Source organism: Anoplopoma fimbria, chromosome 15 (genome assembly GCF_027596085.1).
Source record: "Anoplopoma fimbria isolate UVic2021 breed Golden Eagle Sablefish chromosome 15, Afim_UVic_2022, whole genome shotgun sequence".
NCBI lineage: Eukaryota > Metazoa > Chordata > Actinopteri > Perciformes > Anoplopomatidae > Anoplopoma > Anoplopoma fimbria.
In genome coordinates this window covers 19,237,038-19,253,559 of record NC_072463.1, presented here as the reverse complement: position 1 = coordinate 19,253,559, position 16,522 = coordinate 19,237,038, and the positions used below count along the sequence as shown (strand labels likewise).

At 42.5% G+C, this 16,522-nt stretch overlaps 1 protein-coding gene across 1 annotated transcript in view; it reads right to left on the bottom strand.

Annotated features, from left to right (window-relative positions):
• Nucleotides 1–16,522, bottom strand: part of LOC129103019 (ryanodine receptor 3-like) — a 79,487-nt gene that overhangs the window by 33,543 nt on the left and 29,422 nt on the right. The window contains 19 exon segments of the mRNA XM_054613264.1: nt 237–369; nt 965–1,079; nt 1,186–1,459; nt 6,621–6,752; nt 7,380–7,482; nt 8,251–8,451; nt 8,836–9,640; nt 9,949–10,175; nt 10,604–10,690; nt 11,333–11,498; nt 11,589–11,749; nt 11,836–11,902; nt 12,198–12,397; nt 12,485–12,693; nt 13,039–13,213; nt 13,527–13,729; nt 14,041–14,188; nt 15,692–15,851; nt 16,121–16,204. Coding sequence (XP_054469239.1) covers nt 237–369; nt 965–1,079; nt 1,186–1,459; nt 6,621–6,752; nt 7,380–7,482; nt 8,251–8,451; nt 8,836–9,640; nt 9,949–10,175; nt 10,604–10,690; nt 11,333–11,498; nt 11,589–11,749; nt 11,836–11,902; nt 12,198–12,397; nt 12,485–12,693; nt 13,039–13,213; nt 13,527–13,729; nt 14,041–14,188; nt 15,692–15,851; nt 16,121–16,204 — 3,650 coding nt within the window.

Sequence of the window (16,522 nt, the reverse complement as noted above, 5' to 3'; positions counted from 1 at the left end):
ATCCTTGAGGTGGTTTTACAGATGTGTTTTTTGGCCTTTACCATCAATCTTCTTTAAGAATATCCTCTAGCATGTCCTACAGTCTGTGCATGTTGTGCACATTTACTGATCAAGTCATTTGGTCTTCATCCAGCAAAATAATGTTTCAGCTCAGCATCGTTTGGCTAATCCTTAAGTAGCATGATGATGGAAAAAGCAAGAGTGGCAGTTAAACAGAGACATGGAGATGTACCCACCAAGGCCCACACTGCTGTTCTCCAGCAGGTAGCTGAGGTGGTCAAACATGGCTTTCTGGTTCTGACGGCTGATACGGCAGAAGTAGCACAGGAAGCGACAACAGCTGGCAACCATCTTGGGGAAGGCAATTTCCTGCAGAATGGCACATACAGACTGAGTAAGTCAAAGATCTTCCCAGGTTGGATTTTACAACGACAACTGAAATTCCAAATTAAAAAGCACAAGTACACAACATTTCTCCAGCAAAGGTCTCATGTATTTACAGTCTGAACACAAATATAGAAACTATCTTCACTTATAGAATTTGCTAACAAATTTTCACTGTCATTTAAAAACAAGTGTTTTTGGAGAGGTTGTTGCTTTATTCTGGTGTGCGAAGTTTGTTATGACTTTTTTCTGGCTTGTTACTATAAAGTCTCCCGCATGGGTAGATTCCTAATTAACGTCAAAAAAAGCCTGACACCCTCACACTCTGCCAAAATCACTCTGCCCTTTCTGCCCTCCATCCCAGACTTTGATGGCGTCAGCCTGAGGAGATAGCCCACCCACTGGGACCTCGTCTTCATTAATACGCGCTTACAAATTACAACACACAAAACTGCACTTGGACACAAACTTTCTAAGTGAGCTACATCAATTTTTGGCAAGTTGAAGCAATGAACTCTGTGGGTGCCTCTTTAACGGCCTGTGGAAGCAGAGAGAAATATAGATATAGAAGATGTTTAACCTGGGACTTGTGTCCTCCGAGCACATTGACCATGACCTCCATAACAGTCTCATGCATGCCCAGTATTCTCATTAGGTTGGGGTGCTGGTAGAAGACTTTATTGTTCATGATGTCACTAGAGAGGAAAAAAAAGACATAATTAAAACGAAACATTCACTAAAAACAGATAACTCAAATATATTTTACATAAGTAGAGCTCCTCTGAGGCAACCACAACCTACCCAAGTCCATCAATCATGAGCTTCTCCTCCTCTTTCCCCATACGAACCGACAGCAAAGATCTGATCTGACCGAGGGCAGCCAGGAGGTTGATGGTGTCCTGGACCGAGGCAGCACTGATGGTGTAGGTCTTCCTCATGGCCCGGAGCAGCTCCCCAATGCTGTCATACTGCCTCCTCAGTAGGCTGAACATCTTGCGGACCAGCTCTGAGTCCAGGATGTGACACTCCTGGGCCCAGCTCACCATTGTCTGAGATATCAGCTCCTTCAGATTAGCTGAAAAGAAAGTTGGGTAAAGATGACCCTTTCCTTTTTTTAAAGGAACTTGTTAGTGTATTTGCTAAGAACAAACTACATATTTCGCTAAGTTGGTGGACTTCCAAGAGAAGCATTTAAAAGTAAAGCATTGTCAAAAACAATGAGATTGCCTTGTTATTGTACCAAACACACTGAATATTGCGCTTCAAATGCAACTAGTGACATGTAAAGACAGTGGAATGGCACTTTAAAATTAGATTATGTAACAAACTTTGACCCAAAGGTGAGATGACTCCTCAAGGGACCAGTCACTTCATATGTCATACTTCTCTCAGAGATTAAAATGCATCATTTAACACAGTTAAATAAGCAGCATTTGTCGTGGTGGCAGCGTAACTAGCTGTAAACACAGTGTTTGACATAATAAGTCCTTATAAAGTTGTTGTGGTGAATGTGTTAGCAAACAGTTCAAACATATTAAAACATTCAGCAGACACCGAGCAACACAAGTATTGATTCATTTCAGTCACGTTTCAGGTCACTAAGCAAAAGTCCAATACTCACGCTCCCTTTTTAGCTCAGTTTGGGTTATGAGAGTAGTGACAGTGAATAAAACCGGTAAAATGTGGGAAATACAACCCAAACAATGAACTGAAAGATGCTAAAATGCTCAGTAGAGCGAAGGGGAACTGAAGGTTTCTGAATGCAAATGGGCCCTTTGACATTACAGTGTAATTTCAATGAGATTAAAATATTGACTAGTACAGCTTTCATGTTGCATAGTTAATTAACATAACTATGTTTTTGAGAGTGAAGTGCCTCCAGCATTGTGTTCTAATACTCACTGTATATTATTGACCTGAAGAGGAAAATATACTATAACCTTCCTTCAATTAATTGATGTCAAACCAAGACACACACTCAACACAAAGCTTTATTAGAATGATGTTAAAAGGTCCTCCACTCGACTGGATGCTCCCTTTTGTATATAAGCCATGCTTGAGCAGTAGATTCAAAGGATGCCTCTCCAAACTGGCTCTGTGATGCATATACGACCTTGAGCACAGAATCGAAAAAGACAGGCAGCCCCTTCAAAGTCTTTTGTGTGGCTTGAGTCAAGCTAATAGAACTGAATGAATGTATCTGCCACCTCTACAAGCCCCAGCCTCTAAACGGAGAGGTAATCAGCTGTGTTTCAACAATGTCAGCCCGGAATTTTCTTCTGTTCTATCAGAAAGAAAACACTGGCAAGCTCATTCATGAAAAGGCACATTTTCAGTGGAGAGGAAGCTCTGTTATCTCACGAATAAGGGATGGGAAGCGGAAGCATTAGTAGTTCTGTACAGTATAGTTTTCTGCCTCTGTGGTTAGACTGAGACATTTGTTTGGACAGCTCGTATGTGGGTTACCCTTAAGGCTTCATTAAAACGGGATCAATAGTGGGTGAGGGTGTTTTCCGGGTATGAATACACAAACGACAGAAATACATCAATTAAACAACTCAGAACCATAAAAGATGGATCCATTTATACACATTGATTTTCTTAAAAGTATTGCAATTAGGTGATTGTGTTTTTAAGACCCTTGTGTCTGTTTGGATGATTGGATCGGTTGGTTTTCCAAAGACTATTTCACACACGGCTGTCAATCATTGCAAGTGTGTATGTGTGTTTTGTTTGATGGGTGGGGAGCCAGCAGAATGTCACAGTCAGCGGTAACCAATCCTGCCGCAGAGAGTTGCGTGGGTGTCAGAGAAAGGGCAGAAGCACCAGCTTGCTCCAAAATGAGAAGCGACATTTCTTCCTCTCAGTCAAGATGCTTCCCAACACCTGACGCTCATTCTCACACACTATCAAACACGCTCGCTGGTTCCGTCTCTGTCGGTTTTGCTCTTGACTACACCCCTCCAGTATTTTCCCTTCACTACACCCCCAACAATCAAATCGGACCGGTCTACTCTTACATTGATGGAATTGGAAGCCAGAGGTTTTTATGGTGTGAGAGATCAAACACAATCCTTTTGCTCCCACACGCATTTCTTCAAGGCAAATCATCATGTCTGAGCGTTCACTGTTTCTGGTGGATAAACCATTCATCAGAGGAGTAAAAAAGGACTTCTGCAGCGCTAATACTTCATTCCTATGAAATAATGGCAAAGATGACAGCGGCTTTTGTGTCTTCAGGCTCTCACTGAGCAAGGAGGACAAGTTATAGCTGGCGTAACAGTACAGAATGTATCATGTCATCTTAACTCTGGTCCATCCTCCTGCCTCCTGGCAAACCCTCTTCTTATATAATTAAAATATACCACCTATCCCATGCACTTCTCACATACTATTTTTTATAGGTAGGCTTTCAGCCTGGTAATGCAACCATCTGAGTAGTCCTCTCGAGGGAAGCTCTGCCCTTTGCCTCTCTCACTGTAAGGCAAACACCTGGAGACTAGTGTTGCCTCATTAAGAACTGATATATACAGGTAGCACTCCAAATATGTAGGAGCCAGGCATACAGGTGGCTAAACATAACGAAACCACACAAAAGCGACCAATATCAAAGTACACAAAGTTACCACATTGCACCACCACATGGGCTGAAGAGGAGAGGGAGGGGCACCACCAGTACACCTCCTATTTGTCTGGTTGGAACACTAGAGAAAAAAGGGTAAGAGGGCTGAGGTCAGTTCATGCAAAAATATTAGCAAACCCTTGCAGTTGGATCCAACATTTCTATAGGTCTTCCACCTATTATATCAGCTGGGTCTAGCATGAATCAATGTACAAAGTCAAGGCACAGATAGCAGCACAGTAACATAAAGGCAAAACAGCAATGGCTGAGACAACCCTTAAATGGCACAAATTAGAAAACCAGTTAGTGCATATAATGGCCTCTATAGCGTGATCATTATTTGCAATCATGATCTGGCTCCAGTCAATGCTACCTCAAACAACTGCAGTACAATGTGGGCCAATATCACACACACACACACACACCACGCACACACACACACACACACACACACACACACACACACACACACACACACACACACACACACACACACACACACACACGAGCTCTAGTACAGCTGATGAGTTGTTAAAAATCACCTAATGCCACGTATTATCTATATTAAGACAAGCTACTAGTCGGACCTTCTAACAGATTATCCAGCCCAGGACCTGGTTAGCATTGTCAATCTGAGCTTGTTAGCATTCCGACGTTAGCATTTAACTCTGAGTGCACCAGAAAGCAGTAGTTTGGCTGAAGACTCCTAGGCCTGTTGTAGAATGTAGTTACCCTGACCTCAATTGGAAACCTCATGAAGTCAAGAAAAGATGTGAAGGAAAATATATCAGGACTAAGGAAAAGACAACCGCAGTGCCAAGAAAATCACTTATACTAGGCCACGTAATACTGCAACAGTAGATGTTATTGACGTGGGTCGCACCAAAATATGGGATGGCATCATCTCCCTTCTTTAGGTAAAGGATGGACCAGTGTGCCTTATGTCAAAGGTGATGAGACAGGACACTTTGAAGTACCCTTTCTTAGCATTTAGAGCATTGAACAGCTCTTATCATGGCTGTTACCAACTACTTCCAGGTCACTCAGTTAGTAATCGACCTAAGCAAAGACTTTTAGCCTAAGTCTTGTTATAAATCTTGTTTTTGGAAAGCTCTCGTTGAATATGAATCAAGAAGTGAACCACTTCAAGCATTAAGACTTACTATCAACATGCAGTGTGTACACTATAATGATTCAAAGATTAAAACACTTTCAGCAGATAAGACTTTGCCTGCATAGATAGTAAATTATTCCCTTCCCTTCCCTTCCCTTGCTTTGATGCCTACAGCTGAACAGAAGTAAATGTGATGCTTCTGAACTTCAGCTGCCAAGACGAACCAGCCTTCCAATCAATCAGCCTGCACGCAACAGCCTGCAGGGACCCCCACCACCCAAAGCACTCTTTGAAGGTGAAATACACAATCTGTGTGGTGGTCTTATATACTCCACGTCAGGGTCACACCAAATCCCAATGGAGAGATATTGTCAAATATTTTATCTCAAATGTATCCATCTGCATTTTAGCCACTTCCTGTTACTGGCATCACTCTCATGAATAGACAGGGATGGTATGGTGATGGACAGATTATCTGGTTAATTGAGGTATATGCTAATAAATAAAACTCAAAAACGGTGATAACTAGTTTCAAATAAACTGCTGTCTATATTGAAGGCTGACAAAACAATTTTATTTTATTTTCTACCAGTTAAGTAATAATTTTGCAATCAGCTACATGATTGGTGGCCCCTTACGCAGAGTGGTACTTGAGATAGAAAATTAGATACAACTTGTTCTGCATTTATACTGCTGTGGCGCCCTGGCTACTGAGTGCTGTGATTTCAATCTTTTTTGTTCCTGTGTGTGTGCTCACGATTGTGTATTTGTTATCATGTGTCTATGTGTTTAATCAGGTAAAGGATTTGGATTTATCGCCAACGTTTTTTCCTCTCATTGCTGCTCTCTCATCTTCCGGAGCGGCAGACAGAAGAAGCTCTTCACTCTGGAGCCTCTCCTCCACCATGCATCCTCCATATTACCATAATGAAATCCAAAAGAAATTGAAATGAAAATGACTGCCACCCGGTGACTCAGTCCACATGACACCGGCAGACAAATAGAGGCAAAACTGAGAGTGCTAGAGCTGCAACACAGGGGCTCCTGCTTTTAATTCTCACCACTCTCCAAGCTGGAACACAGACAGAGAGCTTGTACGAAAATGATTGAAAGAGAACATAAACAAGCAGAATGTAGTGGAGAGTAGAGGGATGACTAGTGTGAGAGCTTGTGCTTTTATGGGAAAGTAACAAACGTTGCAAAAGTAGTATAGAAGCAAAGCAAATATTTTACATTTGTAAAGTCGCCCCAAGCTTTGACTGCTTACTGATCTTGGCACTGTTTCAGTATGTTGCTAAGGTTACAAGGCTATTATTGGATCAAGGATTTCTCGAATATGTATTAAGATCAGAGATGAAATGTGAGCCAATTTGTTCATGAAAAAGCTTTGGTCCACATCCTCCAACCAATCATGTGTTTATAACCCAGAGCTACAGGTACAGCAGGTACTCTTCAGCATCGCTAATCTTACGAAGTTATAAAAACCATCGATTTCCTCACATGGTGCGGCTTGCTCCTTCTCTGTGGGCTCCTCGGCTTTGTGAGACTGGCCTTTGATCTTGTTCACCAGCATCAGCAGGCGACCTTTGATAGACGTATCCTGCTCGTATTCGTCTTCCTCCATAGGGATCCCTGCACAACACAAACAGACATGCTATATACAGTACAAGGATAGCAAAGCCTATTACAGCGATATCTCTGGTCTTCCTGTGGGGTTAGCAGACATGTCATGTGTCATGATGCGTAGTATTGGGTGCACAGTATCTACTATGTCTTGGCAATTTCAACTTGGTTGTTATTGTTTCTACGTAAAGGGTATCGTGGCAGGTCGGTGCTATGTGGCGTGGCTGAAGCTGCCATTAGACGGTTGTACCACAGAGGGTTGGGCTTTTCAATTATTTATCACAACATCAAGATGTCTGTTCAATGTAAAAGGCACTGGACTATAACTTCTCTGCCAGGAGACAGAGAGAGATGCAGAGTGGGACAAATTCAGCTGATGTTTTTACACAATAGAAGCTACAGAAATGGAAGGAAAAGGCACAACTCCATGTGTTTCCTCTATTTTCAATGTGATTTATTTTTTCCTATCTCTAAATTTTCCATCCACGCTGCCAGTTCATGCTGCCTTTGTAAAATATCTGTATTAAATAATACAATCAATATAAGACAATTGTATCAAATAAATACAATAATACATATTTTATGATAAAGACAACCTATAAAGCAGCAAAAGTGTTTGCAAGATCTGTATCTCACCACAGTGGAGCTGCAGCTGGTTGTGAAAATCATACAGTTCCTCCTGGATGTCTGTTGGACACGGACAGTCCTCGCCCATACTGAAAGTCAGCAGCATGTTGATCTGAAGTGTGGAAACATAACAGCAGGTACTTACTACGTCTGGTACTTTAGTTTCAATAGTAATCTGAACATGATGTGATCTCATTGTAGGATTCACAGAAGAAGAAAAAAAACGCTTAAGTGGCTTATTCTCCCTCGGCACTCAAAGAGCAAAGGACACAATGACAAGTCATTAAAGTGGCTGTGAAGGGATGAACTCCGTGGAGTGAGGATGATTTTAGTAGTTGATCATGGCACACAAAGAGAGTGCTTGCAACACATGGAGCGAGGATGAGCTCCCATTCACTCTGGAACCTAAATAAGGGATTTTTGCCAAAAAAACGGAATCTGAGGCTGAGAAGAGAAATTAGCCATGCAGTGGAAAATGACAGAAGTTATGTAACAGCTCCCTCTGAATTATCCAGTTTCATGTATCATTTGAAGCACTGAGCCTGTAGGCTTCCTTAGTGGTCAGTTATTACAGATTCATGTGTGCTTAACTGTAAGATTCATCAGTTCTAACTGATGCACAGTTTCTTGCATTTGCCCTCTGGGGGCACCTTTAAAACTTTAAAATGTAAATTTTCCCTAGTCTTTGATGTGGTGCATGTACAGTGAACATTTTAAAATCACTGCCTCCTTGGCATATATATTAGGCAACCACTGGTTTAGATACCAGTAACTGATGAACACATTTTGGTAGAAAACCTACAACTGCTTCCCAAGCTAGTTTGAACATTAGTTAGTTTACAGATGTATATAATATGCAGCGACTATGGCCTCATCTCACCTGTTCTTGAGGGGGCGATCTAAACTCTTTGGTCTTCTTTGCGGTGACAGCAGCAGACATATTGAGGGCCAGCATCAGCTCGTTGTAGCGGAACTTCTGGTTGTACTGCAGCTTGGAGACGAAGCTGTCGGAGAAAGACACGATGGCCTCGATGCGGTGCTTCAGCTCGCAGTCGCAGAAATAGTGAAGCAGCTCACACATCTGGGGAACAGACAAGGGGAGGAGACAGACAACAAACACCGTCGCATCACTGTTTCACACCTCGATGCAGCCGTTACCAGCAAGTCTGTCAGGGAATACATACAAGCAGCCTTATGGCTTCACATCATCCCACTTATTAAAGAGACATTTAAGAGATCATTTGTTCAATATGAGTAATTTCATATTTGACTGACTTCTGAATGGGTCTATTACAATGGCGCATTTATGGAGCATGTGATTGAGAGCACAGCTGTAGATGAAGGGACTTGTAGATGAAGATGTTCATTGATTTTACATCTTTTGGTGATTTACCTTCAGTGGTTTATCTTAAGGTTTAACACATATATGATGATGCCAGATCTGTTAATATGTGTTTATTATCACCTGGCGTTTGACAGGCTCAGGCAGCCTCTTCTCCAGCAGGCCTTTCATCGGCTGTTTAGCCTCTTTGGCGGCCTCCTCTTCTCCAGCTTCCACTGCCTTCTCCTCCGTCCCTGTAAGTCCCTCTTTGTCCGTGGCCCCTGTGGCCCCCTCCTCATGTGTCTCTCTGAAAACATTTGGGTCAATGAGCAGTAAGATCTTATTAACGTCCTCACTACCTAGTACTCCCATAGTCAACAAGGTGCTGATGAGTTTCAGGATTGGCACAAACTGGTACTCCACCCCTCCTCCGACGGGATCTCTGATGTGGTGGCCGCCACCCTGAACCGCCTCCGTCAACATTGAAATCGATTTCTCCTTCAATGCGTCCAGTGGGATTTGGGGACTATAGAGATGATCCCGTTTGGTGCTGATGAAACAGGGCGGGGCAAAATTGAGGCGGGGTTTGAGCGAGGTACTAAGCCCCACCCCTGGCGGGAGGTGCTTTTTGGAAGCATCGGAGAAGAGGCGAATGGAGCGCGTCTCGGCCGTGACGGGGATGATGAACTCGTCCTTCATCGTGAGTCGAGCCTCTTTAGCCGTCTCCAGGTGGGTGCTGATCAAGACATTGTAGAAGCCCTCACGTAACATGCCCGACAGGTACTGATTATCGATGGTGTATAAGAGCTGTGATTGGTCCAGGTGGCTGCAGAGGGCGTGGGCCACGCGGGTGTTGCCCAGAGCGCAGAGGGCACAGTAGAGCTTCAGGGTGTGGTAGTGGAACTTCCTCATGTCCTCCTGCTCAGACAGCTCCATGATGTCGACACACCTTTGAAAAGAAGTGAGAGAGGATTATCAAAATACATGCTGATGATCTGATTAGTCTATTTAGAGGACAGACAGGTGTTATTTACCTCACAGGATAATAAAATAAGGATCGTTAAAGGCTCCCTGTGGAGTTTTTGACCTCTAGCAGAACTCCTACTTTTTTTCATAATACTTGAGAAATTCCGCATTTGCAAAGGTTTTATGAGGGGCAAAAAATAAATGATGTACAATTATAAGATATTCCTTTGAGATCAACTGAAACGCACTAAATAGATTAATCACTTAAGCTCACTAAGCCATGCACTGCACCTGTTTTCCTCAGGTATATGAACGGCCAACATCTGCAGGGGCTCCACACACTGGACCACCCAGCCGTGTCTCTCATTGACCCTGGCTGTTTCCACCTTGAGGAAGGTGTTGGGCATGCGGCTCCACAGCACGGCGTTGATGGTCTGGACATCTAGACGGGGTGGACACTGGGGCACCGGGTTCTTGTGTTCACTCTTAAAGATGGCCGATGACAGAGGCATGGAATTCTGGAGAGGGCAAACAAACATCGAGGGGTGTTTAAAATAGTATTCCTATTTTTCAATGCCAAACAAGCAGTTAAATACAATCTCCTTTTATTTCTCATATGAACAATTAACATAAGCTCCCATGGTGTTGGTGAAGCTCTTAGTATCTTGTGTGTAGATATAAGAATGCTAAAACATTAAAACATTAGCCCAGTGGACCTAGCTGGAGGGTCTGAAGCTGCATGAACACAGTGTCAGGTAGAATAAGGTCCTGTGGGAAAGGTCAAAATGAAAAGAAGCATACTGTGAGCTGTATATGCATTTCCTCGACCAATACTGTGTGTTTGCAGGATTTTGTCCTCTTTCTCTTCTTTGTACAATGTTACGTTATGATATTGTGGACATCATACATGCAACAAAGTTGTAATTGAACATTTAAAGGACTCTACCTTTATTTTAGCCAACTCAAACTGGAAGAGGTTAGGGCTGGTGGGTCGCACAAACACAGCAGGGAAAAGCTTGGTGTTGGGTTCCACCTGGAGCCAAACAAAGAGCAGCAAGTTTATAATGATAAATCCAAACAGGAAGTTCACATCAAAAGCTTGAGAAGCAGTAAGAGAGCATGACTTGCGGAAAGCAGCTTAATGACGCATCATGAAACTCCTCACTACTTAGTATGTGTATGCACGATCATTTAAAACGTCGGCTGGCAGGATGACTCAGAGATGGGTGAAGTCTCATAGATTTTCCGTGAGGGAGAACATAAGAAGATTATACCCTTCTCTAAGATTTAGTTCTCGGAGTGCGTCTGAATGGGCAAATTCTGAGTCTGAAATTGAACAATACAGACGTCAAAAAAGGAAAATATGCAAATACAGAAGATGAGTTAATCTCAAAGTCAACAGGATAAACTGCAAACTGACAGAAAGAAGAGTGGAAGGACAGTTGGCCAAGTAGCGATTTTGATTTACAGGTGGAAACAACAGGAAACATTAATTAATACATGGCAGAAGGTACAAATGAATGAGTGAACAAGCAAAAATCAAAAGGAAGCTTAAAAGTAACCTTATAAGATCTGAAAAAGATCAACATTCAGATTATTCCATCATTATAGACTGTATCTACTTTATACAACACAATATAAAACACAACTTTTGAACACCATATGTTTTCAGTACCTGGTAGGATGTGGCTATCTCCTTGCCATTGACAGTGAACGTCACCAGGCCGGTTGCCAGGTCAATGAGACAGCCAATCTCCAGGTCCACGTTGCTGCGACTGGATGTGTGAGTCGCGTTGGTCACATCACCACCCCACACAATGTAGCAGTTACTCCTCCTCACACTATTAGAGTGCAGATATGAGGACATACAGTACATTTTGATTGAAAAATGTGAGCACTTTAAACTGCTTCCCTAAAAAAAACATTCTCACCTCTCATGGACTCGTCCTCGCTCGTCTCCCAGGGTCACAGTGACCGATCGGTTTTTACTGAGGTTGAAATTGTTGCTATAGTAATGGTAGTCGGGGGTAACCCATCCAACCCACACACCGGCAGGGTCCTGACCAGCGAAGACCCTTACCGAGTGGTAGTACTGTAATGACACATAAAAGAGTTAGCCAACGATGGAGGTTTTGCAACCAAAATGTACTTAAAAAAAAGAAAAAGGTTATTCAATACCATGGTGATGCTGCCGTAGTCCACTCTTCTGCTTTCATCACTGTGCCTCACAGATCTCAATGGATATCTATTGGAAACCGCATTCAACAGGTGATCATCAAGTACAAACCAGTTGAGGGATATTTTAGTCTTCAGCTCTGATGGCCGAGTAATGTTCAAAAACATTTTAAGATATCTGATGAATCCAAAACATCTCTAACTGCACAATTGCTTTAAATCTTACTAACACTGAATTGGCCGAGTGATGTCATGATTGTCAACAATCTAGTGGAAGTGGATCAGCAAACAAATATGATAGCTACGTACTTTGGAAGGAGCTGCATGCAGTCCGGAGTAAATTCAGGACTTTTCTTTTTGAGTACCTGTGTTTGACTTTAAGGGTGTCATCCTCGTGGACTCCGTTCATGTCTACAACAGGACTGGATTTGAAGATGGAGTGGAACTCTACGGGCATGCTGAGACGACAGAACACCATATCAGCGTTGCTGTTCTGGGTGCCGAACGTCTTGTGGGTGACTTTAAGACACGGGGGGCTGTCAACGGTGCCGTCGATCCTGGTCACCTGCAAACAGGAAGAAAGTCTTTGAATTGATCCAATGACCAATTTTGTGATTTTTACCACAACACATCACACTGCTTTTGTTCTTACTGCGATGTGGTTATGGTCCTTTGGCACATTCACAAAAGTAGGCAGACGCTTGCTGAACCACATGGTGACCTCTCGGTTCATGTTGACAGCGAACGGTTCGAATCCCTCCTGAAGGCCGCACATGGTGTAGTACTTGAAGGTGCTGGCGTTTTTCCCCAGATTCATACGGCCCACCTGAGCCAGACCGAGGCTACACACTGGAATAAACCCTGAAGGATGTAAGGAAATAAAGGAGGGAGAGGGAAGAGGAGAAATTAAATAACCTCTAAGAAGACACAGAAGGAGGGGAGGGAAAATCAATTCAGCTTTTGCAAAAAGGCAATTTAAAAGTGTCACATTAAATAAGGGTGATTTCTTTACAGGGAGCCACTTATTTTTCACTTATATCCCCAGCATGGTCATTCTAGTTTACTGCTCCTTGCTCTGCATGTGAAGGCTTTATTAAAAGATGAGTGACCAGCGGATCTTTCTGCGATCCCCTCATCAGCCTGACCTTTACCATCTATAACTGGCTCTGTTAAGCACACATCCTATCCACATGTAAACGTTCTCACCGTCCTCAGTTTCAAAGTCTGTGAAGCAGAGTTCCGAGCCCTTGGTGGTGATGAGGATCTCTCCGTTAAGGGTGAAGATCATGGACTTGTCCTCCATGTTGATCATACAGCCCACCACGTCCCCAGCATGCCAGCACCGCCCGAACAAACGGCTGCCCATGTTCAGACAGTGACCCTATATACAGTACATGTACAGGCGTAAAATAAAACACAGAGGAGCAAGTTATGGCACATATATAGTCCATCTCAAGTGCTTCCTTTTCAACAAATACTTAAATACAAGAAAAGGACAAGTCGGAACAATACTATAAAGAAAAATACACTTGATTAAACAATATTACAACCCCATAGAGTTAGAAAAAATTTGACTTTAAGTTTGATCCTTCTGACTTGTTAAAATCTTTTTCTGTGGAGTAATTAACATGAATTCCACCACATATTTGCAAATGATTATTAAGTGGCTGATTTAGGTGTGTTTGACAGCTTACCCTGTATCCATCAAAGACGAAAGCGAGCTCATCCGTGCCAAGCTCCACATCTGGCTTACACCCCGGTCTCGCCCAGCCCACCCTCATGTCTCCTCCTGTCACAGCCTCAAATTCAAAGTACCACTTCCCCGTCTTCACTGCATACGTCCTCTCCACTCTGAAGAAGCGGATCTTGTCGATGCTGAGCCGCTCAACCACTTGTCCTACAGGGGGGGGAGGGGACAGTCACGGTGTCATATCGTGGATTGCTGCTTCAAAACCAGCTGAATCCCTCAGCCAAATATGGAAATTAGTAAAGGAACTTTGTAACAGTCTAACATTGGGTGAAGTTAAAGGCAATCATTTCACACCCCTATTCAACTGAAAGGGAGTGGGCGGCACAATCATTTATATGGGCTGGAAAATGAAGTCACACACAATTTTTCTCATTTCTTTGTAACAAGCATTTTATCATGTACTATTTAATTTGACTGCTGTGCATATAGATTGGCATACATCCATGAATCAGACTCACCGCCTTCCTGGTCCGAGGGCTCGATGTTGTATCCATAGCCAATCAGAGTGCGGATGGCTTCCCGCAGGCTGTCCCTGTTTGACTTCTTGGTGCGCTCATCCAGCAGAACATACGGAACCAGGCGAGGGTTACGCTTACTCTTCAGATCCTGCAGAGAGGGGAAGGCAAGTCAGAGAAGATTTCATGCACCCATTTGCAGGAAGAACATTTCCAACCATCCCTGGTTATCTCATTAAAAGTACTGTAGGCCAGCTCAAACACACAGCTGTTATGTTTGCTACAAATTCGCTGTCAATCCCTATAATTGAGTAGTTAATTGTCCATTTATTGCCACTGTGCTACTGCTGCACATCACTTCCTTTATCTTTCCTGTGTCACTCATTTCCCATAGCCGTTCTCCCTCTTGGCCTCGAGGCGCAACAAGGGAAGCATCATATTAATACTTCTTAAGTAGATTTGTGGAGCTTAATTGGAAATCTTGTGCTGGTTATACAGATCACACACACAGTTTGTTTGGTCTGGCATAGCAGCTTTCACAGATGTCACTAAAAGGCTTAATTGAAAATTTGCTTTTTTTTTTTAAAGCGCTGGTCAGTTACCCGGTCTCATGTTATCAACTACAACCACTGTTCTACAAACTGTACAGAAAATATTACCAAACATCTGCTTTTAAGACAGAAGTGTGACACAGAGGTGTAACCCCATCTTCTCCAAATGGCAGAGAAGGGACAAATAGAAAAATGGCCAGTCACACCAAGTGTTTTCTAAGTTGCACATCTGCTGCTTACTTTGAATCAGAAAGTGATTTCTGAACTGTTCACTCTATCCAGACTCTTACTTGCGTTTAGGGACCAGCGTTATTACAGAAAGCCTCTTTTTCCACACTATTAGCAAAATAGGGCAAAATGAATGAGCCTTCATGCACTTAATGTGAGAAGAATGGTTACACTTGGTAATAGTCTGAAAGATGCATCAAATTATTTTTCAATAGATGTTTAAAATTAAGTTAAAAGCAAACCGACTACAGTTTTTCTTCAATCCAACAGTATGACCTCAAAAAGAATTAATTTCATATTGCTTAAACATATATATATAGTTTCCAACATAATAAAACATTCTGCATCACATCGTGGGAGAAAATAGCTGTGGAAAAAGAATGATTTCAGAGGATTATGTTATATCCAATTTCATGGCAACGATGCCAAAATACACAAAATCCTGATAAACAAAAGCTAGCAGTCGTGTAAAAACATTCAGTTTTATCACACTCAACAGATGAGAAGAGATCGAGTGTATTCTGTAAAATGTGTTCTGTGTTTTGTTGCCCTTTACTGCAGAACATCTTGCTGTGCATTGAATAATGACATATAGCTAAGAAATGTCAAACTAAACAAACCGTCTGACATGTGCACCAGTAAGGTAGGGACTGTATGGGAGGGGAATTAATGAACCATGAAAGAGAAGCTCAGCACATAAAAAAAAATTGCAGTAACAAAGCTGGACACAGAAGGAGGAAAACACAGCTGCCTGTTTTCTTTACAAAATAAGAAAATAGAGGTATGAATTTAATTGAATCTAAAAGTAAAGTTTAAACCTCAATAGTTTTGTTGGTCCCAGCATATTGTACATGAATAAATCCAACGTACAGTACCTGCTGGATGCCATAGGTCCATCCCTGTTTGATGCGGTCCTTGGCCCACACATTATGTGCATTCTCTGCCAGTTTGTCCACCAGCAGCTCCTGACCTGGAGTCAGTTTTATGTCAGACAGATCCAGAGGAGACGGCTTATAACCATTGGACATCATGTAGCTAAAGGAAAAAAAGATAATGAAAAAAGTTATGGAAGTAATAAAAGATAAATCCACCAGTAGTTAGTTAACATGTATATATCATTTCTGGTATTGCTGGACATAAGGCCTCAGGTGTCACTAATGGTTAAAATATAAATCAGCTTTCTCAAATAAAGTCTCCATACAACTATTGGTGCTTTCTACAAAAAGTTTGGTCTGAGCTACATTAAAATAAGAAATATGTGTTTTAATGGACTTTATACATTAAATATAAGCATGCAAACTTACTTCTTAGGGAGTTTTATCTTTTTGAGGGAGCTTTCAGCATTTGGATTGACCTGAACCACACGACAGCCCAATGCCAGCAGGGTCCTGAGGGGAAAATACAGCAGCAAGTGAGTGAGCGAATGCAGCTGCAGATTACGTGTAATCAACACCTTGACATTACTTGTCACAGTTCTTCCTCAATACTGACAGTTTGTCTTCCATACTCCCTGTCACTCTGTCTCACTCACCTAATTGGCTCACTCTGTTCACCTGCCTGTCACTCTCTCTCAGTTCCACTTCCACTTCCAGTTCCACTTCCACTTCCACTTCCACTTCTAGTTCCACTTCCAGCTCACAGCCCAGCCCCCTCTCTCTCTCACCACACTCTCCCTCTCTCACCTAATCAGCTTCATGCAGTGCACC